Source organism: Centroberyx gerrardi, chromosome 8, assembly GCF_048128805.1.
Source record: "Centroberyx gerrardi isolate f3 chromosome 8, fCenGer3.hap1.cur.20231027, whole genome shotgun sequence".
Classification (NCBI taxonomy): Eukaryota; Metazoa; Chordata; class Actinopteri; order Beryciformes; family Berycidae; genus Centroberyx; species Centroberyx gerrardi.
In genome coordinates, this window is record NC_136004.1 from 24014715 (window position 1) to 24042283 (window position 27569).

Sequence of the window (27569 nt, forward strand, 5' to 3'; positions counted from 1 at the left end):
TCACTAGTCTGTAGTATTTGCCAAAGATCATCTAAAACCGACAGCAGTCATCTTTGGCGAGGCTTGTCATATCCGCCAGTGATATTCTAATACCAAGAGAATGCAGCTACGGCTAGACACACCTGTCTCTGCCTGTCTTCTGCTAGTCTGTTTTTTTGGCCAAAGAAAATTCAAATCCAGGAACATTAGGGGTCTGTGGTGGTAGCCAAAGATATTCTGAGGCCAAGAATATTCAGTTTAGCTCATCCGTCTCCGTGTTTTTTTTAATTCTTCTGTGGTATTTGCCAAATATATTTAAAGCCAGGAGAACTCATCTATAGTTAGGCCAGCCAACATCGCTGCGTGATCCCCAAGTGTGACAGCTGGAACGCCGTGAGGAATCATCTAGAATGATTAGAAGAGAACAAGAAACTACATTTTATAAAGTGTTGTGTATAAATGAGGGTCAGAGTGCAATGTACAGACAGAACATAAACTGTACGCTCAGCAACTTTACTCCAAATAAAATAAACGTCTAATCATTGTTAACCTGATACATGACTCTGTAATAAATTTTAATCAACATGCTTTGATACACGATACAGTTACTTCCCAGACACTATTTGCATTATTTTCTCTAGATCTCCCATTATCTATCACTTTAGCTTTGCTGGAAGCCTGCTGGGTGAAAACAGCCAGCTTTATCACTTCTGATTGGCCAGGAGGAATATAAACGAAGCCAAATGACTCAGCTTGTAACTATGTATTTATTTTTGTCCTTATTTATTATGTCATTGTATTACATCATATTCCACTCAGGTGGAGTAAACCACATTCCTACACTCTTAAAAAGGACGTGTCGTTTTTAACACATCGGTGTGTCTTCTTTGGGACAACATACATTTCTGTTACTTTTCAACACAACATATGTTAATGACAATACAATTTAACACACCATATGTTTTTTTTGTGATCAATTTTTTATTGACATTTTATGAAACAGACATGTGGCCAAACATTCATTTAACAACAGAGAGGAGTGAACAAAAAATAAAAAAATTCACATCCTCCCATTCAGTACAAATATCAACTCAGATGTTGATCTCTTTTAGATCTGAGATTATAAAAATGAAAAGAGAAGAATGAAGGAAAAAGGCAACATGGACAAATGTGACAATAAATTAACACACCATATGTTGTTATTAATATATCTTGTGTTAAAAAAGAACACAAATGTCTGTTGTCCCAAAGAAGTGTGATGTGTTACAAATACTGTTTTCTTTTTAAGAGTGTACTTCATGAACTTTTATCCCCTTCCTTACCTCTTTCCGTACTTTCTGCTCTTCAAGCTCATCTGTTGAAAATGCTATGAGTTTATAGTGGAAAAAAGAAGTTGGTGGAATTCCATAACTCCAGATATTTATTCAGCGTCAGGGCCAGGATCACTTTTACGGTCACTGTCACATCTCTGTCAAATAGGTTTATGAGCCCTCTGACTCGGTGTCACTCATGGAAGACCAGTGTGTGTGTGTGTGTGTGCTAGAGAGATAGAGCAAGTGAAGGGTTAGATAAAGAGAAAGAGATAACGGTGGACAGCTGAGTAGAAAGGAAATCAAATGGAAGTAAAATGGAAAAAAACAGGAATAAGCCAATAAATACTGCATCTCTGAGTGAATCTCTGTGAGTGGTACTGAAGCACGTTGATATCCATAACCCACTCAACAGGCTTACGGCCAGATGTTGGATATGAAAAACGCTTCCTGGTCCAGCTGTGGATCATGGTGATCGGCAGGCTGTCCCGGCCCAGCTGGACGGCGGTCTCTTTAGCCTGTCTTTCTTTCTTCTGCTGGATGTACTGTGTTGTTTCTGTTCTCACCCCCTTAAGAAAAATATGTGTGAACTGGCAGAGAGAAAAAAAATAAACTGTAAAGTAGACAGCACTAGACAGGTAGACAGGTTAAAGAAATGAAAACTTTCTCTCTTCGTTTCTCCCTCTCTTACTCACATTCTTTATACTTTTTGGGGTAATCTTTTACCCTTCATTATTTCATTATTTAATTATTTATCATTCTGCTGACTATACAGTAATGTTGACGCAGTAAGTACATAATTGGAGATCAGAGTTTAATGCTGGATAGATACTACAAGACCATAAGAAGAAGGAAGAACCATGTTAAACCAGACTTTTTGGCTATATCCATCCCATTTTGGGCCCCCTAGAATCATATGGATGTCCTCATCCAGCTTGGGCCCCCCTGAATTACTGCAACCCACCACTTATGGGGCCCCAGCCTGCACTGAGTTTGCCTTTAAGGCAGGGATTCCTAAACTTTTTCAGCCCAGGAAAAAAAATGCAATCTCTCTCTGAGTCTCATGAAATCACGCCAGCACTCATTGTTGTGTGAGTACTCAGAGGAAAAAGGGCCACTTCTCATTTTAACCTGTGTCCAGCAGTTTCAGAAACACATTTTGTAATGCACTTTAAATAAACCTGACTTGACTGCGCGTTGACTCGGCCTTGACAAACCCAGATGGCCTGACTGCTGTACCGAGCTGCAGGTTAGCTCTGGGGAGGGAATAGTGTTTCTCTGCCCTTCAGCGTCTGTACTTCTACTCAAGATTGTCATAGTGTGTTTGTCAATCATCTGCAGGGAGACTGAAAAGTTGTTTTTGTGCTCATGTCTGTATACAGTATGTGTGTGTAATGGGAGGTTTGTGTTTTTGTGTGTGTGCGCTCATGTGTGTCTTTCTCAAACGGACTGGCTTCACTCCCAAATGCGGTCCATGGGATCATTTGTTTATACAATCTCACTTAAAGTCTCTTAAATAACGACTCATTGCTCGGTGTGAGAGTTGCCGTTGAGAAAGCGTAGAGGTAGAAAGCTGTGACGGGTCATTATCTGATCAGGAGTCATTAACAGTGAGTTTAAAATGCTTGTAACACAGCATGTTGAGTCATCTTGTAAGGAAAGTAGTTTGTATATCTATGGCTATTTGTATATGAGTTTGTAGGTGTTTGTTATTTCATTTGTGTATGTTTCCTTGTCTGTACAGTATGTGTCTGCATGTGTATGTCTGTGCCTGTGTGTCTGTGTGAGTGTCTGTGTTTATTTGTACAGTTTTTACTTCTTGGCTCAGTCTGCTGTGAAACGGAGCTATAAAAGTTTAAATTAGATTTCAAAAGACAACACAGGACTCAAATCCTCCCCTCTACCATTTTACTGCCCTGTGACAAACTGAGGGCAAAAACACAGCTACAGCTCTGCCATTCTCCCATAGACACACACTAACTTTAGACCAGACAGTTGCATACTGTTTCAAGTGTAAAGAAAACATCTTGCCTTTTGAGAAGTTATATATTTGTACGAATGTAATGTCACATAAAAATGACTTTTATGATCTTTGGAAAACTTTTAAGAAAAATTACATAGTGAAAAAGAAGAGACAGTGCTTTTAGACAATTTATCTGTTATATCACCACACTTAAATTAACTTTACTGTGCCATATATTGGTAACAGTATTAACACTTTTTCTTTGATGTCGTCAGATTTTATATATATACAACAATAAACAAGACTTTTATTATTAACTATTATTTTATATTTATTGTTATCTTTATCTCAACATCAGATAATCTCCACTCCTATTTACTCTGTCATGGGGTTAATGTCTTCAATTGTCCAAACCCATGTAAAGCTATAGCCTTCACTATCTCCCATGCCTCCTTTTTAAGTGTCTCATCTTTTTAAGTGTCTTCTTCCATCCTTCATCTCATCCTTTATCCTCAGTTCATGCCCTCTCTTTTAGTAAACCCTATATACTGTACTTTATATGAATTCTTTGTATTTTATAGCCTTTATTTAGCCAGGGCAAGTAAACCAAGGTAAAGCTGGTCCTTGCTCACACTGTAGAATGAGAGTATTAATTATAAAGAGCAGATGTCCCGTGAGCCCCGCTCCTCTGCTCTGTTGGGGTTTTGATGCTGTACTGTTGGAGACATTGCCTCCTCTCTCCTGCCCTGGTGGGATTTTGCTTAATGTGTCTGTTTCCTCTCACGGTCTACTTTTAAGACTCCTTAGGGTCCCCGTCCGCTGCTGTGTGTGTTTTGGTTAGAAAGCTGGCTACTACAAAAAAAACCCACTATAGTCTGTTGCTATGTAACCATAGGAAACACTACAACATTGCATTGCTTTGCTTTTTCTGTTAATTCCATGGCTGCCGGTGTGTTATTATAAAATTTTGTGTCTTTCCCAGCATGTTAAACACATCCCCCACATAGAAAGATAAAAACAAATCATATTGCAATACATATTGACCTGAATGTAATGTAGTAATCCCCTGGGTTCTAGGTCAGGTCAGTGTCTGTGTTCAGTCTGCTGCAACTCTTTGTTTTCCATCAGATAAGCAGACAACAGGCAGCTATGATGAGAGACTCTACAGTGGAGAGAGCTACAGTAGATCCTTACCCTCAGGCTCTTTGTCTAGCCATATTGATCTTTGGCGGAAGACAGAGAAGACTGTACATTATAGTAAACATATAGCATAATACCCACATGCTGACTTTAATGAGTGAACGTATTAGTATGTGAATCTGTGGATGAAGTAAACATTGAAATTGTAATTCAACAATGGAAATTCCAGTTTTTCTTCCTTCTGTAAGTTCTGTTTTGCATTCATGTTGCGCATAGATACAGGAGAGTGGATTTTATTGAGTAATGTTTTTGTAGGGAAACCTCTGCAGTTTGAAAATATTCTTTTCCATTTGGTCTGGTCAGTGTCGAGGTTTCTTTTAGGATTGCATGTGTGATGTCATACGGCCTGTTGAGGCCTCCGTCGAGATTGTGGTGGAAGGAAGTATAGTGGATAAGGAATGGGGAGGATCACACACACACACATACACACACACACACACACACACGCACACACACACACACACACACCTACAGTACATGTTCTCTGTGGGTGACCCCTGTCTCTCCTGGTCTTGCCTAATGTGAGGCCAGATAAAGGCGGGCAGACTCCGCTTCCAGATCTATTTTAAGACCACTTCTAGATAAACTCCCACACTTTAGTCTTGAAATAGCAGAGAATTAACGTAGTTGTTTTTGGATTTTGTCACTCTCGAGCAGGAATGCTAGACCAGTGGGTGAAATCAGGGGGAAAGTTCTTGCATTCTCCTGTTATTTTTGTAATTCTTGTAATTTTCTCATTCTCTCATTCTGTTCACTTGTTCTGTTCACGCCTTATTTTTCTCTTTCTCTGTCTTCCTCACATAATCATACCTACATTGACTCTCTCTCTCTTTCTTTCTCTCTCTCTCTCTCTCTCTCTCAATTCAGTTCAATTCGCTTTATTGGCATGAAACACGTGGCAATAATTCTGCCAGTCAGTCTCTTCCTAGTTGGCATCCTCTCCTGGTCACGTCTGTCTATCTGCTTCAGTTTAAGGTAAAACGAAAAAAAAAGAAAAACCTGAAACCAAACCAGCCCACTCTTTCCCCCTTTTTCCTAATAAGGCAGAGAAAGAGAGATAAATAGAGATAGGCACAGAGTGTGACAGGAATGACGACTGCCTACATTTTAGAGGGTTTTATACTTTTGTATAATAACAAGGGTGACCTCATTTCAGTGAAAGAGAAAAAAAGAGGGCAAACAGCATGAAAGAGGGAGGGAGCAATTAAGAAGAGGAGGGCAAGAGAAGAAGTAAGAGGGAACAGAGAAGGATGAAGAGGTGAAGAGATTGAAGAATAAAGAGAGACAGAGGGAGGGAGAGAAAGAGAGAGGTGAGAAGAATAAGAGAAATATAGGAACATAAAAGAAGGGTGAAGATTTTTTTTCGTTGTTAATGAAAAAAACGAAGTTACAGCCATGTTTTAAGTTAATGGCTCTGGGGCACAGTTGTGCCTGTACATAAATTGCCAAGCTGCTACAGGGGGAAGTGTCTCCCTCTCTGAACCATGTGTTTCATAGTTTAATCTATCGCTCGGCGCCGTGGGAAAGGAGGAACAGTTTGATCTTATTGAAGTGAAGGTCACAGACACACACACGCACACATGAATGTGTATGCACGCACACACATGCATAAGCATACATGGATACGCAGCTCTATCATGCACAGACATATGCCGATTCTCAAGCACACCAATTGGTTGATAAGTAGTTCGCAGTGTCACTTAGAATAATGTCCATTCTCCCTCTCTCTCTCCTCCCATATTTTCTGTCACTCTGTTATTGTATATTATCTAATAAAGCCTGAATGATATGCCATAAAAATTATCTTAATAATGTGGCGACACAGGCAAAAGGGCGTTAATTGGATTTCAAATGTTTGAAAAAAAAAAAAAAAAAGGAAGAATATTTGACTTTGCACTCCATTAAAATGATCTGTTCAATACTTGATTCAAGTATCTTGTGATCTTCTATTTGTTCTTTTAAGGTTATTTGCATCTTATACAAGAGCCACCACCACCAAGATGACAACCAAGACAAATTAGGTCCAAAGCTAAGATAAGATCGAGGCTTACTGTACATAAAGCCAGACTGGACTCCAGACAAATAACAGGACCATATAAATAACAACCAAACCATTCCCCAACTGGGCCAAGTCAAGTTCAAATCCTGACACATAAGGCTATGCTGAAAAATATATTAAAAAAAAAAAACGTGCAAGATGCAAGTAATCTCCAAATCTCAACATAGTGCGTGAGTGTTTGCATGGGTGTGTTTGAAAGCCTATTTGCAGGTGTTGTGGGGTGTATAACCTGGTCTGTGTAGGCTGTTATTCCACTACCCCAGTAATGTTCCATGGGCCGACCCGTCATGCCTGAAATCAATGGCACCACACCCTGCTCACTGCATCACTGCGTGTGTATGTGTGTCTATATTTGTGTGTGTGTGTGTGTGCATGTGCGTGTGTTAACTGGCCTTTGTCAGTTCACTGCCTTTTAACGACTCTGTCATCCAAATGGCAGCACACTATATCAAAGACCTGCTTTATATTGAATTGCTCGGAACGATGAGTGTGTGTGGGTGGGTGGGTGGGTGTGAGAGAAACACATGCATGTACGTGTGTGTGTGTGTGTGTGTGTTTTCAGAGCGCACCCATGTGGGGAGTGTTTATGTTTGAATGAATTAAGCCTTTACTGCCTTGTCTGGTGGAAAGCGTAAAACACATTCACTTTATGAGAGGTCACACACATGAAGAATGTGTGTGTGTGAGAATCGTAAAATTCCATCAGACATGCATAGTTTGAGTGTGTGTGCCTATTAGCATCTGTGTGTGTATACCTGTGTGTGTGTGTGTGTGCATGTATTTATAAGTGCATATATATGTGTGTTTGTGTATTGTAGATTGAGCGTTTGGCTACTAGATCCCAGTCAGTGTCCCCTCCACCTGCACCCCTCCTGGTTCTTGGCCGCTCCCATTTCAGACATGAAATCACACACACACACACACACACACACACACACACATGCTGTACATACACACCCCCAAACACATACGCAGGCACACAGTAAATCTACCACCATCCCTTATTGATTCAGTATGGCTGGTTGCTCGCCGTGGAAGCTGATGGCATGTCAGGGCGCAGCGCTGGAAACATCGGTCAATGATCTCACTAGAACAAGAATAGACCGGGGAGATTAAACACAAATGCACAGCGGAGAACATGGAACAGCCGTGGGAGCGGGGCTGATGTGAGAGGAGAGGAAGAGGAGACGGCAGCCTCCTTGTTATGACAGGTCTATTTAGTGCATGAACGTAGGAAAATGCTGTGAAAAGGGGGAGAGAAGCGTAAATATAATATGTGGCAACAGGTTTGGACCAGGAGGAGTAAACACAGCTTCAAAACACAGCTGAAGTATGAACAGCTATTGGAAAGAAGATACAGTGAGAAAATCCTATAAATTATTTGGAAAAAAGTTTAGCTCACTATAACAAGATACGGTATATGAAAAGCCAGATACATAGAGAAGTTGTCGATAGGAGAATATTGTGCAGAGGCTCATTGAACCGTAGAAAATAAGGAATACGTCAATAAGGGAGCAGAAACGCTGAACAGAGTGGAAACATGGAACGGCCCTAACACCGCAAACACATGTTGTGGGTGTTATGCAAAACCCTCATGTCTCCAAAAAATCATTATCTAGGTAAACAGCTTTTGAGAGATTGAGAAAACGTGTTTGAAATGGTTGCACACACTCACACACACGCAAATACACACACAAATACTGATGACCAATGTTCTAAGTTTTAGTCTTTTGTTTATTATAAGAAATAAATAACACATATGAATGTTTTTATACCCAAAATATGGAAATAAAATAGTTTAATCGCTACCACTAGAACCAAAATTTGGATGTGGCGAGATATCAAGGCAAAACCAAAATAACCCTCACCACAAGACTTTACTGGGGAAACACAGGCTTACAGTTACATGAACAGACCAAAGGAAACTATGGATCAAAATGGGTCTTTTTGTCGCCACATGTCAGGAGAAACAATGTTTTTACTGAACCTAGGTCCAAGGATGAGAGGCTGGAATGAAAATAGGGAGCTGTATTGATACATGGCCAGAACGCAATAATACAGAACAGAAAAAAGCACAGTAGCTTACAGTAGATAGACTAGATATAATGTTCTCATGTGGTGTGCAGGAGGCGGACGTCTGTTCATGTCATGTTTGTTTGTCACACCGACACACCGTACTGCATCCACTTGCTCCCTGACCCTGACACATTCGAGTTATGGGCAAACATTCCTTCGGCAAAGTGTCTGTTATGGTGCTAGGTCCCGCTGCTGAAGGTACGGTATGTTTGATACCAGTGCTGCACAGAAGCTTCATACTCTGACATATGTTTATGTTTGGTAGATTTGAAGATGAAAACCAAAACCTTTGCTTAATAGATTATTGTTATTGTATGTGTATACCACTGATGAAACCGATGATTTTTGTGTGCTTTAATTTCATTTTTTTTTATCTACAAATGAAAACTGATGTGGTCCTTAATTGATCTTAAGGCCCATCAAATACTGCGGTCATTCATATAAAGCACTCTGTCCCTTCTGTTACTCACAGATTTAAACATGGAGTCATGGAGATTTAGCTCAGAAGGCTAGTATAGACCAAGTTGTTAATCAGTGTTTTTCAAAGTCTCAGGAATAATAACTGGTCTCTAAATATTAGTATCACAGGTTTTTTAATTTTTCCCAAGGCAGCTCTCAAGTCACAGTAAAATAAAGGCATCTTAATAAAACAATAGGTTAATTAAATTAAAAGTTTGAAAACCTCAGACTCAGCTTCACACCCACTTTACAACATGCATCTTTTTTTCACCTCCTTACCATATGACGTTAACACATTTCCATGTCAGTGGTTCCAGTTATAGCTGCAGTGTAATCGAGGCTATAATCAAGGGATGCTGGTGGCGCTTTTGAAATACCTGCTCGATCCCCCTGTGCTCTCCCTCCTGCTCTCTGACTCTCACACATTTCACGTCATTGGATGCTTTTCTAGCTGATGTGTGAGTGAGAAGCTTGCTGCACTCAGATCAGCTCTGCCATAGATAAATACTTGGGTGTTACGGGTGATTCAGTTACTCTGTTATTCGGCCGAGCTACAGCCAGGAGAGGGAAGGAGAAAGGGCAAAAAAGAGAGCGAGAGTCTGAGAGTTAAGCCAGAGAGAGAGATTTTGTTTTGAGAGTTTCTTCTTATACAGAAACACTAACTCCATACACACTGAACCACTGTTACTCAGTGGATGGTCTGGGTATAAGAGCTGAATACGTTGGAATCCAAATACTTCATTAATAAGATACTTTACACAATTTCAGTTTCAGCCAAGCAATCTAATTGGCCAAATATGTGTTCAACTTCCATAAAGAACAGCTATTGTGCTTTACAGTTAACCAGGGAGCCAGTTAGTTTCTCCTGGGTTTTATTTTTATGTGCACATGCCTACTTTGAAGAAAACTTTTCAGATGGTACACGTTTTAGCAACCATTGTATAAAAGCCATAATACCCAAGAGGACCTTCTTCACTGTGACTGTGGGTACTTTAGTGCTGCCTGACGTTGCAATACATGCAGTAAACAACACACACACACACTGTATTAACACACAAACACACACAGCAACTGTGGCAGGTATTTACTTCTTTCTTTTGTAACAACTCTTGTTTTATTTAGATACTTTGATAATGTAATGTTGATGTCAGTAAGGCATATGACACTGAATTGAGAGAAGTTAAGAGAGAGAGAGAGTGATAGCGAAAGAGTTTGTGTGTATGTGGTCAGATAGAGTGCTCTATTTAATTCATGCGCAGATTGTCTTCAAAGTAAGTGACAAAGTGACATTTGCACCGTCTTCATGCCCTTGCAGTTATTCATCATTCTCCCACCTTTGTCTTCTGCCTTTGCACCTACTTTTAGGGAATTATATCTGAACTCCATTGGTACGAAAGTTGTTTGCGTAGCTGTCAAGTGACGGCTCAAAATAGGATTTAGGCTATCCGTTTCCCAAAACTGTTCCTGTGGAATCCTAGAATAGTTTTATTGCATGATGGCCACTTGCCTTCCAGTGTTAATATCATCAAATAACTTCTTCTCATCTCATCATGAAGGAACGCGACGGTGATATCAGGACAGAGCTGCTGGCACACTGAAGCTAGCTGGGATGAGAGGGAGAGAGGAGGAGGCCAGGCATGTGAGGAGGTTGTATCTGTAGACAGACGCAGGTTTAGCTTCTATAAGGTTGTCGGTTCAAATTTACGGAGATGAAGGCCATGGACCTCCCCGAGGAAGTTTACAGAATGTTGACGTGTTCCAGAATACTCAGAAGTTCTAGAAGGGTTGATCTGAGAGGGACGTGGGGCTGCTGACATCCACACGTCTTCAGTTACTGAAGACGCACAGTTTATTATATTTACTTAACCTTTAATTTAAGGTAACCAGTGTAGTTTTTCGTCTATGTCATGTTAAATTGAGTTGTGATGCACTGAACAACAGTTTGTGCCACGTTCTATCCATTCCACCTGGTGTAACTGGTAGCTGTTTTCTCTTGGGAAATTTCCTCTACTGAACTATTGAAATTTCCATTTATTTAAAGCTTGTCCCAGCTAATTTTACAGCAAAATATTACTGACCTGTCCTGCACATATTATCTTGAATCAGACTGGTCAACTAAGAATAACATGCATCAGTGTAAACAAAGATGGAATTATCTCAGTAAAATTGATATTAAGATGAAGTGCTAAGCTGATATCACTTATAGGTAAATTTAACAGTGTGTGGATATTTACGGGCGTATTCCTTTAATGACCTTTAGGGGAGCTCATGGCTCAGTGCGGCATCAAAAAGACCAAGGGTATCACATTGATACAGGGTTTTATAGACTTAAAACAGCTGGCATCAAACATGCACGCGCACACGCACGCGCACACACTGAGACCACAATTTTCAGTCCTGGCAACTCAAGTTTCATAGTCAGACATAGAGACACAGTCAGACTCATAGCTGATGACAGCAACCTCTACACTTTGGTCTCTGTGCTCAGAGCTCAAGTTCAGCCTTCATAATTCACCATAACCACTGTTTCTCTCTCAACCTCAGCAAGGTCTGAAAATTGTACAGCATGCTCTTAGCAGTATAGCATGCCTCTATGGACATCAAAAAATATGCTTTTGAAGTGTATTTTGCCCACATCAAGTTGGCGAAAAGGCACTTAAAACTGTAATAGGAGCTATTAAATGTACAGATATTAAAAACAGACATTTTTTTCAAATGAAATATTGAAATGAAAAAAATGGTTATGGAACTATAACTCATGCTCTTTCTCTCTCCCTCTCTCCTCTCTCCTCTCTCTTTCCAGGGCCTCCAGTGTTCCTAAACCCCCTCCTGTGGCTCCCAAGGTATTGTATTGTGTTACCGAAACAACAGAATAATTAATACACTTGACTGCACAGCAAATATATATCATAAGATGTTTTGATTCAATTAAGTGCTTTGATTGCTTTGCTGAAGTTATTATGCCCTTCTGAAACGATGCCATACACACATTTTGTGTTGCATGAAAACTACCATCTTGATGTAGTGATGTTTCCATAGGTGCATTTCGTTTTTTGTGATTTGAAATGCAGGTTAAAAATACTGATGCTTCCCTATTCCCAGCAATGTACTGAACACATTCATATACTGTATATTTGGATGGATTGGACTGCTTAGATTTTTTTTTTTATATTCAAAATGAATCAAACTTTGTTATAGAAGAACACATTTTTGGAAATCTTAAACAGTAACCTAAGAGGCATCAGTATAGCGTGTGTTGTGTTGTGATGTGTTTTTTGTGTGTATTTGCATGCTGCTCCCTCACGCCGGTAGGACGACAGATCAGACATCATAAAGCCAGTGGCCCTCACCCATCCTCCTCCTCCACCCCATCCTCATCCTCACTCCTTCACCCCCCCCGCTGTCCCGTACAACAAGGCCCCCAGACCTTACGGGGGCTGCGGGACGGAGAACGACTACCCTCCTTCACGATCGCCTTTTGCTGCCTCCATCCCGTCCCCATCCTCCGCCTTCACTCCTGCCTCCATCTCCCGCACCACTCCTCCTCTTCCTCCTCCTCCTCCTCCTGTCTCTTACCCGTCCTCCTCCTCCTCCTCCTCCCCCCCCGGCCTCGTCGCGCCCCAGCCGTCGGTCTATAACACGCCAATCAACCTCTACTCCAATGAGAACGCGTGCGAGGTGGCCATGGGGCAGAGGCGGGGTCTGTTGGAGAGTCAGGGCGGAGCCTTGCCACTGCAGTTCAACGGGTGAGTGGCGGCCTCTCCAGCCAATCAAATGAATTAGTTCCTGCCGCTTTCTCTATCTCCAACTTTCTCCATCTTGGATCTGTTCAAGCTGTCAAACAAGAGACTTGCTCTTTGACTTGTCACACTTCTACTCTTAACTCTTGTCTCTCTATTGTTGCTACTGTAGAAAAATATTCAATTAACATATATTCCATGCATCTGTTACCAATTCTCCCAGTATCATACAGTTTTAGAAATGCAAATAGGTCTTAGGCATGTTATATACGTTGCAATGCCATTTGTTAGATGAGGCTTGCTCTCATAAGGAAGATAAGGGGGCTTGAATTGAAATGAACTGCACCGATTTCATGTTTTCAAGTCATTTAACTAATTCTATCACTATTTAATATAAAAAAGAAAGTCCGACAAAGATAGTGTCTTGCCAAGACCTATTTCAAAGTTTCTCTTTGTGACTAAGGTTTGTTTATTCAATACAACTCATGTCCAGGCTTGCCAGTCTCTCAACTTGGCAGTGTTCAGTTGGTTGAAGGGGAAAAAGTGCTTTTTGAAGTTATGAAACATTATTGAATCAAACTCAAAAGCCTGTGCTGTTTCTGTTTTGTTTAGAGAAGAACCATTTGAAAATTGAGCAAAAATAGCCGCACTGGGTGCAGTAATGAGATTCCCTGCTACAATAAGCAGAGCAGGGCTAATTTTGATGTTTCTGTTTGTGAGATTTGTTTATTTAATGCAGCTCATGTTGAAGTGCAACAATCCCAACTTGGCAATGTCCAGTTGGTTAGGTAGTCTCACTGCCAAACGTTCTTTTTGCCATTAAGACATATTATGTAGCCAAACAGAAATGCTGTTGGTTGTTTGTGAACTGTTTCAGTTAGAGAAGGCAAACCGTGCCAGTGTGGAAACACTGATATGAAAGCAAAATGAACTGGCAGAATGTAGCATAATTTATTGTAGGAACTGAACCAGTGGAAATCTGGACTGAGAAGCATCAACCATCAAGCACCTGGAAAATTCATAGAGTTTGAAAATTAGCTTTTCCAGTCTTGGAAAAATATGAAACATGATACATATTTTTGGCAAGTGTCGTGTTTAGTTTTGAAAATTTTTGTTTCTTTCAGCTAGTTAGTTGTTGAACATCAAGCTTGACTACTGGCAGATCTAGTTACCTTTTAGGGAGTAATAACCCAAATAAGAACAAGACATTCAAATCAGCTATTAAACAGTTGTGACCAAATTCTTCTCTAAGTCTAATAATAAAAGGTGATTGCCTGAGAAAGACCTTGTCGGTCAAAACGTTGCAATAGACTTGCTGGGAGAGTAAAATTGAGTGTGTGGATATCCTTTCAGTTTCTTGTAATAATGTAATATTTCAACATACACTATATGTTAAATATTTTATTAACAGAAAATCACTAGAACCGGAAACCTGAAATAGGTCAAACGGAGCAATGTACAATATTCCTGGTGAAGTGGCTTTGTTTTAACTTGGTTCTTTTTGCCTCGTGTCCACTTTTTGTTGTGAATCCATTAAATACAATAGAGAATCCAACAGCAACAAATCGTAAATCACACTCACTGTCCCATTTACGTACAGTTGTGACTGCGTGTTTCCTGTCTCTTTGCCTTCATCCTGCCATGAATCATTTATGATATTCGTGAGAAAATATGTCTTTGCCTCTCTAAGTGGAACTGAACTGCTCAGCTGTCTGGAGAGAGCAGCACACTTCAACCGTATTAGTAGTTCTTGAGTGAAAGCCTCTCCTCGTCTACTGTTTGTTCTCCCTGCCTCTATCTCTCTCTTTCTTTGTCCTTCCTTCTCTTTCTGTCTATCTGTTAATTAACACTATGTTTCATTTTTCACCTGCTGTCCTCCACACCCATACTGTCTCTCTTCTTCTCTCTTTCTCTTTCCATTATCCCCACATCATCTCTTTCCTCACCCTCTTTTCTATCTCTCTCTCCCTCTCTCAACCCCAACTCCCCTGTCCCAAGAGGGATAGTGGGTATATCTGATGCTATGACAAAGCTGTGTATATATAGCCCGCATGGGTAACTCGAGCTGTGTGGCACTCTCTTTGCTCCTGGAGTGCATCAGTCAGTAAGTAAGGGTTTTGGCTTTGGCTCCATTTAGATGGGATATTCTAAATATTATACTATCTCTTCACAGACTAAATTGTAACACACCCTGGACAAGCCATCTGTTCAGTCACTGATTCATAGCTTCTTTCACTGATCAATTTCAAAACAAGGCTGTATACTTGAGTATGTGATTTATTTTACCCAAAATACCAAATGGATTGCTCTTTTTGGGACTCATTTTCATTCATTTCTATTCACTTTCTCTTGTCTCTTTTCATTTCATCTTAATACTCAGTTCTCTTTTCCCTGGGCAACAAACTGACAAAGGTCCTGTCAGTTTCCTTTTCTGTGAAAGTCAGCAGACACCAGGGATCTGCACAATATAATCTTACACCACACACACACTTGCGTGCGTGCACATTGTGCACAGTGTACTCCCGCTCAGGACATAGCCTTCCACAAGCATCACAGATGACATTTAATAGCATGCACTACTTTATTGTGGCAAGATCTTGATCTGTCTTCAGTGTTTTTCTTAGCTTGCTTTCATTATATAACATTTCCTCAGTAAATTTTCCTCTATGAATCTTCCCTCACCACATTTCTTATATGCCCAATGATAGATTGTTCAACAATTACAGCAGAAATTAAACTTTTTTTTTATTGACTGGGTGAGTGTTCATGCAGGGGGAGTCACTAGTCAATATACTGTGGAATGGACCATATGTGTAAAGCAACCAAGTGCCATTGCTTTCAACTATGGAATGGATAATAAGGCCACCGTGTTTTTGCACCAAGTCTATTAATGCTGACTATTATGTGCACAGTATCAAGTGAACAGATGCTTATAGGTAGAATTTCACAGTAGAGCCACAGTAGAGCTCAGCACACATATTCACTGTCACTGTTTATTAATAGGTAAAATGCATGTACAGGCTGCATCATCAACGGTGATCTGCACTGTTGTTTAATAACTCATATTGGGAAAGGATATACCAGGACATGTTTGATATTTGAGAATTACTCCAGATCACGTTTCATGTTTACCTCAGTGAGGGTCAGCCTGTCCTCACAGTGGAATGAATGAGGCAGCGATTTCTTCCAGCATCATTGAATTCATTTATTTTTTTTATTTTTTATTTTATTGCTCTAGTTGAGGTGCATATGACAATATGACAGCATGTGTTTTACCTGCTTGTGTCTTGTAAATGCATGCTGTAAATGTGAGCTGTGCGGTGTGCTTCGTTTCAGAGGGGACTTTTGTATGGAAGGTGTTTTGTTATACCACATACTGTGCTGTACTTTCTTTTTGGCTTTTTGTATGAGAATTTTGTCAGTGTTCTCTATCTTTCTCTCTGTCTTTCAATCCTTGTCTTTCTGCTTTGCAGACACAGGCAGCTCCTCCAGTCACAAAGTTAGTGTCTGAAGCATGTCCGGTTATGTGTGTTTGGCTGCCTGCCTTCCTTTTCGCACATCCATCTCTCTGTGCTTTTGTGTGTCTACTGTATCTCTACATCTGCATGCATTTTCCTTATTAGTATTATGCAGATGAATATTGAATAACTTATATTTTGTATACTGTTGTATACTGCAACATCAGGAAACCACTATGCATGGATGTAGTGAACCAAAAAGAAGTCTCCAAATGGAGCTCTATTCAGTGCAAAAACAGCTTCTTGAAAGGAGTAGAATATTAAAAATGAATACACATCCCACTAGCAAACACTAGCAATAACAGTAACACTAAGCAGTTATTCAACTAATGTCTACTGTTAACTGTAAAAGAAATAGAAATGAGAGATTCACCTGGTTAATGAAGTGAATGGATGACTAAGACTTTCATAAGTAGTGTTTAAGTTAACTGTATTCAATGGGATATTCCTGATTACATATATATGGTCCCTGATATCCCTAATAACCAATAATGTTTTGCAGTTAGGTGCACCTGATTTCAAGTGTACAACATGTGAGAAGGGCAGCACTGCAGCAACACCCGGCCAATTAAAGTGAATCATCTTGGCACAGGCTGTGTGTGCGTGTGTGGTACAAAATGCTGAGGCTGCATTTGTACCTCCACTGTAAATCACACATATTGACATTGAAAAGCCCTGTGATGCAGACTGACTCACACATATAGACCCACCGAGACACATGCATTAGTAGCTCTATGACATACACACATGCAGGAAACGTAATGTATGGACACAGGCACACACACACACACACACACACACACACACCTACACATATGTGCAGTGTCGGACACATATATACTCAGAAATACGTGTGGACCAGAGTCACATATAGTTGTCAACACTCCCACACCCACATAGCTGCTGCTGTGACAGGAATGTGTCAAGAGCTGCTCATAAATCAGTCAATGCACTGTGTGTGTGTGTGTGTGTGTGTGTGTGTGTGTGTGTGTGTGTATTTATAGTTGATTTATTGACAGCAACGCCTCAAAGTCAATTAATAAACAGTACCTTCAATGTACCTTGTGTGTGTCTGTGTGTGTGTGTGTGTGTGTGTGTGTGTGCGTGTGCGTGCTAAGAGTTGAATTATTGACAGCTTATTAGCATTGGGTCTGTCAACGCCCCGTTGCCAAGGGAGACACATGTATGCATGCACACAAACACACAGACGCACATTTTCACACATTTACACTGCACACTCATCAGAGAACGTACATCTCTTTCAGAAGAGAATGACATGATTTGACTACAAAGTCATATGAATAGAATATTTATCTTTTTAAACATCTCAATATTATCAATATTCTTGACATTTCAAACTGTCCAAAGTGTGGTCAGGTGGGAGGATTTGTGTAGAAACTCTGACAAAGCAAGCAGCACCACCATGTGGCAGAAAGCAGAACTTGTTTTGAAAGCTTACTTGCCTGGTATTGATGTGATCAGATGTGTCCATGGCCATTTTGGCTCTGTGTTTGCATGCACTGGGAGTTTTGATCCATAACCCCTGTGAAAATATTCATGTGTTTTTTTCACCTATTTCCTTATCTTCTATTGTGAACATTTCCTCCGCTTTTCCTTTAATTAATCCTTCATACTTTTACCTCATCTCCTTCTTCTTCTTCTTCTGCTTTGCCTCCCCTCTAGTGGACCTCAGAGTATTTTAAAGTAAGTCCTTTTCACACAATCACTTTTTTTGTATCTGACTGTTATATTGCTGTTTCTTTATTCAGTCTATTTCTGTTTTCTTATTTCCTGTTTCTCTCTGTCATTGGCTTTCAAGAAAACCCCTGCCGCCAAGGTATCAGATTGGTTTAAACCTAGACTGCAGTAACATGTGTAACAGAATGTGGTGTGATTTTCATACCCCTTTTTTTCTTTTCTGATAAGTACATGTAGCTGGTGATTGGTTGCACAACGTGCTGCACTGTAGTCCCACGTAACCTGCATAGTGTAAACATCTAACAAGAATCTAAATCCCATTACTGTAACTAAATCATTATTCAGTAACTAATAGGAATGGGACAATATGCTTATCTCACGATACGATTCGATGCGTGATATGCGGTTCACGATTCAATACAACCAGTATACGATGTAATAAATAAATGTTCAATGACAACAAAGCATGACTGGGCAGAAATATGTTTATTTCTGAACCAGAAATATAGCAGTAGCATGCATTCTAGCATAGCTTGCTGGAATGTAAACTACAAATTAAAAATGTCATTACAAAGTGCAAATAATATAATTTTGATGGAGAGCTTGTGAAATTGTGATGGGCAAGCCGTCTCATTTGTGATTACTACTAAAATGTAGCTAATATCGAGATTCATTTTTCTGCCCCATGATTCATATTGTCACATTTTTGTATTGCGATATATTGAATTTTGATGCATTGTCCCATCCCTAATAACTAATGTAAATACATGTACTGTATGTCATTTAAAATCCCTGACTGAAAGTAACCTTCTCGAAAGCTAATCATGGACTTGCCTCACATCACAATCTTCTGGTGAAACTACAGTAGTAATACAGTACAATACAGCATTTAATTTAAGTCTAAAAATGTAAAATGAATCACAAGATCCCACAGAAGCTTCACTTTAGTAGCCTATATTACCTTATAGAAGAGAGGATAGGAGGTGACATCTGTCTTAACCTGTTTGTTACTCTTATAGAAGACATACCGTATTTAAAATAATATATACTCCATATTTACTCCCATTCTCTTCTGCCCTGCTCTTCCTCAGGGTTCCCAGGAAACACGTCGTGGACACAGACATCCAGTTTTACCATGTGCCCACTCATGGCGATGCCAGCAGGAAGCGCATAATGGAGGACACAGAGGACTGGCGCCCGCGCACCGGCACCACCCAGTCCAGATCCTTCAGGATTCTGGCTCAGATCACAGGCACCGAGAACCGTACGTCACTCATAAATAGACTGACTGACAGCCAGGCACACATGACAGAGACACCCGGTGATGATCTTTGCACAATCATTGCACAGATCGTCGGCACTGAACATGAATTAACGACAGAACACACACGTGCACAGCATACGCCCATACACACACATACACACATACCATAACCTTAAATCATGCATATCTTTCAGGTCTAGATCAAAGGCACAAAATACCATTTACTGGCACAGACACACACGCAAAGTTGAAAAATCATTTATCTCCTTTATTGTAAAAGTTACAAGCCATAGTATTTTCAAAATGCACTGATTGATGCTCCTATTCTCTCCCTTGTAGCTGTCGAAGAGGAGGCTGACACGGCCAAGAAGACAAAGTAAGTGCATGGCGATGAAAACGCTTCTCTTGTTGTGGTTGAGGCTGATATTGTGGTTCTGATAAATCTGGACATCCTACAGTCAGCGCTTGTATCCAACTGTGAGAGTAACCGCATTGTGTAGAGTAACAATACATTTCACCTGCAATATAATCTTTCCATTTCTTCTTCATCCTGTTTATTGCAATTAACCGGTCCAATTGGGTGCCTCTTTTGCACAAAGGCTACAATTATGCAACAACACAAAATCTGATTCTAAATCTGTGTGGCACAGATCTGGTCTTTATGGCTTTATGGCTTAAGTTACATAGATGCTACATGGGTTCTCCCTATCCAGACGACAATGAGAGGAATACATCTGAGTCATTAAAAGTCAAAAATCAGATCTTTGGTGCCTGTGTACTATATATCAATTTTTAGTAACCCATAAAGTGAAGAAATCAATTTTGACCCCTTTGACATTATTGAAGACTGATTTGAATATCCTTATGTAGGCTGTGTGAAGTGTTTCCATCTGTGTTGTCTAAGCATACCAATCGATGTGATCAATGTGATTGTCTTCTCCTCATGGTTGCTTGTGCATTTGGTCTTGGACGTGACAGTCTTGCAGTGCTGTGTGTTATATAACCTGTAGTTGCCATGTTGTCAGTCGTGGCTGGACTGTGGTCTTGTCCCGGTGTGATGTCATCCGTTGGCTGTCCATTGCTCTTGGTGGTATGTGGCGATACATGTGATCACCATGTGTCTGTGATCACTCGTGTTAACATGCAGACAACTCCCGCTGACTGTGAGTGTTGACGTGTGGTCGCAGTGTGGTTTCATGACTGAATGAATCCATTATTTCAGTCCATAATGGCCGTGATTCATGGGCAACATTCTGAAGCAGTGATGATGGGCACTTTTGACACAGTGAATGACTAGTGTTATGTTTTCCTGATATTCCTTACAGCCCACATCATTATCTATATTGATGTTGTCCCATTTACCCTTGTATATCCTGATGACAGCATCACTGCCCATCTCCACTGCATCAAAATGCTCCGTTTATCATCACCTTTTCAGCGGTGGAAGCAGTAATAATCCTTCCTATCATCAAGCTTTCCTTGTGGCATGGCTTATATCTAATCACAAAAATTGCGGCACGTTCTTAAACCTTTCCTAAATCAATCTTTCCTCTCTCTCTTTTGGTCTCTGTTCCTCTTCCTTTCCTCTTCCTTCCCTCTCTCCTTGCTCATATGTCCTGGCTGGCAGAGCGAACAAGCCCAGCACTCGGTTGGTGATTGGCCCTAAGTACCACGAGCTGAGAGATTGGCACCATGGAGTGTCTGCTCGCACCCTCAATGTCCAGTAGAGTGTGTATGTGTGTGTGTGTGTGTGTGTGTGTGTGTGTGTTTCTGAGTGTCTGTCTACCAGTGTATGTATACAGTGTATCAGTCTGACTAGATGGTTGTTTTTGAATTTGAATCTTGAAGGGATTGAAACATGTGGACAGATTGGAAAAAGGGAAGTAAACTAAAGAAAACTGGAGTGTGAGACTAGCAAAGGGACTGTTAGTGTGTGTGTGTGTGTGTTGCACATGAGTATATGTGTGTGTGGGCTTGTCTCTGTCACTCTATGTGCCTGTGCCCACATGGGCCCTATTCAGACCATGACTTAAATGTTGCTGAAGTCATTTTTTACGTGCATGCTCTCCAATCAAAGTGTGTCCACCTTCATTTTCTGATACATGGATTCTGACTTTTTTAAAAATCCATTTGTACGCTCCCTTCCTTACATACCTGAAACTCTGCAATATGTGTAGCGCTCCCATCAGTTTCATGATGTAAAGCAAGGAATGAAATACATCAAATAGGATATGAAATATTGAGCCACAAAAACTGAATTAAAGGCACACTGTACTCGGAGGCTAAGCCTAAGCAGACTTGTAAGACTTGTAAAGGAGAGAAGTCCCTGGCCCGACTTCAACCAATGGGCAGGACAAAGAAGCCAAGTTTTTGAATAAACTGGTGTGCAGGCGAAGGAACACCCAAAATCTACAGCATGCACATCAAATAGTCCAAATCTGTACAGCAAGAGATCAAATGTGTGGCTTTCAGTCTGTATCTCAATCCATATTTCAATCTACATTAGATCTATAGACTTTAAGCAGTCTGAATCGGGCCCTATGTATGTTTGCCTGCGTGTGTGTGTGTGTGTGTGTGTGTGTGTGTGTGTGTGTGCGCGTATGTGACTGCATCCATTCTAGTTTCTGCCAGTCAGTGCTGGCCATGATGGAGACAATACACAGGACCTGTTCCTATGGCGATGAGAAAAGGCAGGCAGCCTGCTGACAGAGGCGTCGACAGCATGTTATGAATCGTTCAGACTGTGTTCAGTTTGAAACATGGAATGTGATGATAACACACAGAAACACAGATTCAGAAACATACACACACACACACACACACACACACACACGCACACACACACGCACACACACACACAGACACACTTGTCAATTACCGTTTCAAATCCTTTTTATTACTGTAGACACTACCTTCCTAGTCCAGCTTTGATTAATAATCAGCCTGGAATACAATTTTGGATTGTTTTTTTTCTTTGTTTTTTTGGAGGAGTGTGTGTGTGTGTGTGTGTGTGTGTGTGTGGGGGGGGGGTCTATTTAAAATATCATTTTAAGTAGTGAATCTGGCCTAGGTCTGCCTGAGAGTACACCCTATAGTCCTACTGCTAGTTATTTATGTTTCTTTATGTTAATTTCATTCAATTGAAGGTATTTTTCTCTCTCAAATAAATTTACTGCTGAGCTCTTGATACAAGGACTTAACTGTAAGTAACAGTTAAGACTTTAAAACTATCTTGCTGTTAATGGATTGTTTACATCCATTGTATCTGTTAACATTGGAGCTAAACTGACGTTGATTTTTTTGAAATACAGTATTTTGAAATACAGTGGCATGTGAAAGATGTGAAGAGATTCCAACCCCTCAAGCAATATATGTATATATACCATAGCTGATACGCTACGCTGCTATGATATAACAGTTGATGCCAGACTGGTGCTTTAAGACAACTTGAATGGTGTAAGATGTAGGCAAGTAAGAACGTCTCTTTTCAGTGAGCAAGTTGTTGAGGTTTGATGGTGTGCAAAGGTGACTGTATAAATGATAAATATGGTTTGTAATGCAAAAGTATTATTTTGCCAAGAGGCCCTCGCTATGTAAAATATTTCTCCCGTGCCTTTTCCATTTATTGCATAACTATGTTGCTTTGTTTGCTATCATGCTGCATTTACGCTAACTTTGATTGTAGTGTCTTTCTTAGTAGATTGTAAAAACACTGCATTGAGTTAATACACTATTATTTAAAACAACTGGCAATCTAGAGGCTGACATTTCTCTTCTATGTTTTGAGTTTGAAAAAGTATTATTCCATATTGTAGCTAATAAAGTGATGAAGCTTTTTTTCTTGTTTCCTTTTCTCTCTGTCTCTGGTGTCCTTCCTTTCTTTATCCATTCTCTCTTTCCTTCCTCCCTACTTCCCTACCTTCCCTCCTTCCTTAGTTCCTTCACTCCTTCCTCTTCTAGTTGCCTCACTGAACCTGAGACAGACAGTGGGGAGGTCAGGTATAATCTCAGCGAAGCATTACCTTAACCTGTAACACCTTTATTTTAATCTCTTCACCTGTCACCTTGCACTGTCTCTTGACACGGTAGTCACCTTTAGAAACATGAATTGTTGCATAAAGGTCTTGCATTTAATCACGGGAACTAACTGACCACTTCTGTTAGTGTACAAAAATGTACAAGAATCTAATATGCTACTGATTGGTGATCTAATCCCAAAATTTTAATTTGATACACTGAGATTTTGATACACTGATATTTCACATAAAATAAGTGCATTGATTGATTTTTTCACACCACCTCTGACCCCTAAAACCAAACTCCAACTTCACTTAACATTCAAAAGGCATCAAAAACTTAACATTGATTTCATCATTGTGAACCCAGTAACATTATGCTCTATTATGAATTATCTGCCAGTAATAGATCTCCAACACAGCAATCCTCTGACCAAGTAGATGTTCCAATCACAATCAGCAATAGCCTGAGTGATGCAGAGGCCACACCCACATCTGTTCACATCGACCAATCGCAGCCACAGACAGCGGGCTCGTCAGCCAATCAGGGATGGCCAGAAAAGGACGCTACAGCCACCAACTGTGTCCTCATTTCCAATCCTTTACCCATCCAAATACATGGAAAGAACCATACACCTGATGGCAGACTCTTACAGGCCCAATTTCTAGGGAACTATGTGTCACCTACAGCAAATCTTCCGCTAGTTGCCATACCGGTGTCATATTCAAGTTCTGTTGACATGCCTTGTCAAATACAACCAACTGATTCATCTAACATGAACTATCTATTAGCTGTAATGCCAGCACCTTTAGCGAGCATTGGCTCAACCACAAGCCAGATACCATTATCTCATGCCTCATTTTTCAAGGCCCAAACCCCAGAAGACACTTCTCTTGGTGCCATCTTTCTACCGAACAACACTCCCCACGCCTCTCTTGGTTTGAGCCCCATTTCTACCCAGACTCCAGCATCCTACCTGCCTGCTTCTAGCTTATTACCAGCTCAAACACTGGGAGTATGCGCCTCACATGGTAGCAACCCTCTGCCAGCTCAAATCCAAGTACACCACGCCTCTTCCAATCCCTGCTCTGTCCAGAGTCCAGCCGCTTCAGATGCCACCCTTACAAAACCACCAAGTTCTCAACTGCCCACCATTGCAGTCAATGACAGGTACATTGATCTGGGGTTGTTGTATATAGTCTCACAGTATTATGATAATCCGACACACAGATATTGACTTTAAATATATCACAACTGCAGTATAATTTCCTCTGCTTCTCACCTTGGTCTTGCAGTTCCCCTCTGACACCACTAGAGGACAGCACAGCCTCAGAAAAGGTTGAGTCCAGTGACCGTTTGACTGGCCATGATGGCGGCGTCCATGAGTTATATTCTCCCTCTGCCGAGCCTTTGAAGGCAGCAGCAGCTCAGTTTGACCTTTCACCTCAACACAGGTGTCGCAGCACAATTCAAACACATTTTACGTACGAAGGGAACTGTTTGGTGTCAGGTAATTTAACAGCTTCAACTATCTGTCATCTCTCTGTCCTCTTAGTTCCCCGGTCCAAGTGAACGCTCATCTCTCTCATGTAGCGGCACTTCAGCACGCACTCGCTCCCAAACCAGTCAGGTACAAGGTTACGCCGTTCAAAGATTTTCACTTCATTGTTAAAAGAACTGTGTATGAATTGATCTCACCTCACCTAATAATAGGTCACTAGACCTGTCTAGTAGAGCTGACATCCTTACAGAAACAATTACATTTTTCAGTATTTTCTATGGAGACGTTTAATGTCACACGGTCTTGGTGCTATTTCACAGGCCCATCCACTCTGCTAGATACATTTCTGAGGGAGATGCTGCTACATATCAAACATTATAGATTCAGTCTTCCTCACTGCATTACCATATATGTTTGTGAGTGTGTATATGTGTGTGTGTGTGTGTGTGTGTGTGTGTGTGTAATTTGGAAACAGAAGAGAACTCCTGTCAAGTCCTCTGGACTTCCTGCCCAGATCAGCCCCCTGCCCCCCTCCCCTCACCCCCAGCGCCCCCACCCAGCCCGCACGCAACAAACTCGCTGAAGCCCGTAGTTCCATGCAAGCAAGGTAAAAGGAGAGTACCAGGAGTAGTGTGTGTGTGTGTGTGTGTGTGTGTGTGTGTGTGTGTGTGTGTGTGTGTATGTTCTGGTCATACTGAAAGTATCCTTCACTTCTCTTTCTATTCCATATCAACAGCCTCTTGGCTCCCATGTATATATCTCCTCAACTTACATATCTTTCCTGTCTCTGCTTTCTTTAATGTCTCATAATTTTCCTCTTGTTTCTATCATGATCTCCCGTCCATCATCTCCCCCATCTCTTCCCTTTCTTGATATTTCCTGGTCAGTACAACCTATCACCCTCCTAGACCTCCTTGGGGGGCGGTCTCTCAGTCCTTATTGGACGCCCTGCTCATCACTCCAATCACTCAAGCCCCGCCTCTACGCTTGAGGAAGAAGAAGCGCCGTAGCGTCAGTGCGCTGCACCTGCCCAAGAACAAGAGGTAGACAGGGCCGACCTGGACAAAACTACGTCATACTGTAAATCTGAACATGGTCTCAATTGCTTGAGCTGTGCTTCTTGAATACCAAGCACTCCCTATATATTCTATATATATATATTTTTTTTTTGTATTATATATGTATATTTTGTCCAGGTCTGGTAGAAAGTGTGGCTATGATATCATTACCTAATTTAGGAATTGTGTGATAAGACTCATCTACTGCACATGACAACCGCTGTGATGCATGTGGCTTTAAAATAATACCACTTTTCGACAATTGCCTAACAACATGTGCAAAACGAAGCAGAAATACTTCTGTTTGGTCCTACTGTGTTTTCACTATCTCATTTGCAGCTGCTGTCCAATAGATTTTAAGGGTAGACCATGGAAAATGCTGTCATATACTAATACAGTATTAGAAACAATGCTTGGAAGTATATTTGTGCTTTAATGCTCACTATAAACAAGGCCCCGACTCCACTGCCCATGCCATGCATAGCTGTGGCAATAGCGGTGTTTGCTCAGACCACGCCAGCACCAAAAGGCACGGTACATATGTCTCTGTGGAGACGACTCATACCAGCTATGACATTCTGTGGTCTCTGTGAAACAACTTGGCAGCATCTCACAGAGATCAGTCATTGGCTAGTGGACACAAGTGTACACACTTAAAACTGTGATGTGTGAAATGTGTGTGTGTGTGTGTGTGAGAGAGAGAGAGAGAGAGAGAGAGAGAGAGAGAGAGAGAGGAGAGAGAGAGACCGAGAGAAAATGAGTTTGAATGAATGAATGTCCGTATAGATGGTTGTCTTTGTCGATATATGTGTGTATGTGTGCGTGGGTGTGTTTGTGAATGTGTACACACACACGGATGGTATAGTGTGTGAGATTTGAATTTGATCCAAAGAATATCACAGTGCGAAATTATAGACCATCTGTTGTGTGGTGGAGAGAGCTGCTGGACAGCAGTCAGCTATGTTAATGGACCATTTGTTCATTGTTCAAACAAAACCAACACGTTTATGAGATGCATAATACAAGTTCTTGTTGAAGCTACACGAGGGGTTAATTTACATATGGGAATAGTTTTGGGATTTAAATTTACTCTTCATTCCTCATCATCTCTTAATGCCATCAAACAAGAAGTCATATTATTTGGTGGAGTACCTAGATTTCAGCAAAACAGGACAAACAATAAGAGAAACACAGGAACAAGAAAAGAGATATAGAGCAAAATGTAAGCTTGCACTATATTGAAGAGTAGAATGTGGAGACAGACAGACTGTATCAGACACAGAAATAAGGATGAGACAAAACAGAACAAAAACAGGTTCACTCCTTCTCTCTCTGCTCCTCCTTCCCCTCCATCCCTCCTTCATTACCCCTGCAGTTAACAAGGCTCATACGTGGCCCAGTAAGTCCAGATGGTCAGCGCTCTCACCGGCTCCTATTGAATCAAACCAGCAGGGCTCTCCATTAATCAACCAATCACAGTCTTGCAGAATACAATTTAGTTCCCCTCTAATTGGCCTGATTGGTGGAGAATATTAACGAGCTGTACTATAATTGGCTGTAATGAATGGAGGACTGGGGAGCATCTTATTTCCTGCTCTACTTGTCACCTGTTGTTAGCCCATTATTGTAGCTAATGTGAATGAATGTTGTTAGCTTGTTCGCCTGGATAATGGGAATAGATGTACCTATAGCCTGTAATCTCACAGAGCTTTAATAGTTATCATGAT

At 40.8% G+C, this 27569-nt stretch overlaps 1 protein-coding gene across 4 annotated transcripts in view; it reads left to right on the plus strand.

Moving 5' to 3' along the window:
• pdlim5a (PDZ and LIM domain 5a) overlaps positions 1–27569 on the plus strand; it is a 72208-nt gene that overhangs the window by 24989 nt on the left and 19650 nt on the right. Inside the window, exons 4-9 of one of the 4 annotated variants that reach the window (XM_071917977.2) lie at positions 11850–11889; positions 16260–16285; positions 17988–18008; positions 18124–18141; positions 19094–19266; positions 19606–19642. In XM_071917977.2, the coding sequence (XP_071774078.1) occupies positions 11850–11889; positions 16260–16285; positions 17988–18008; positions 18124–18141; positions 19094–19266; positions 19606–19642 (315 nt within the window). Of the gene's footprint in view, positions 1–11849; positions 11890–12358; positions 12793–16259; positions 16286–17987; positions 18009–18123; positions 18142–19093; positions 19267–19605; positions 19643–27569 lie in introns of all 4 variants that reach the window. The other 3 variants (XM_078284993.1, XM_071917976.2, XM_071917978.2) reach the window with 3 other exon arrangements.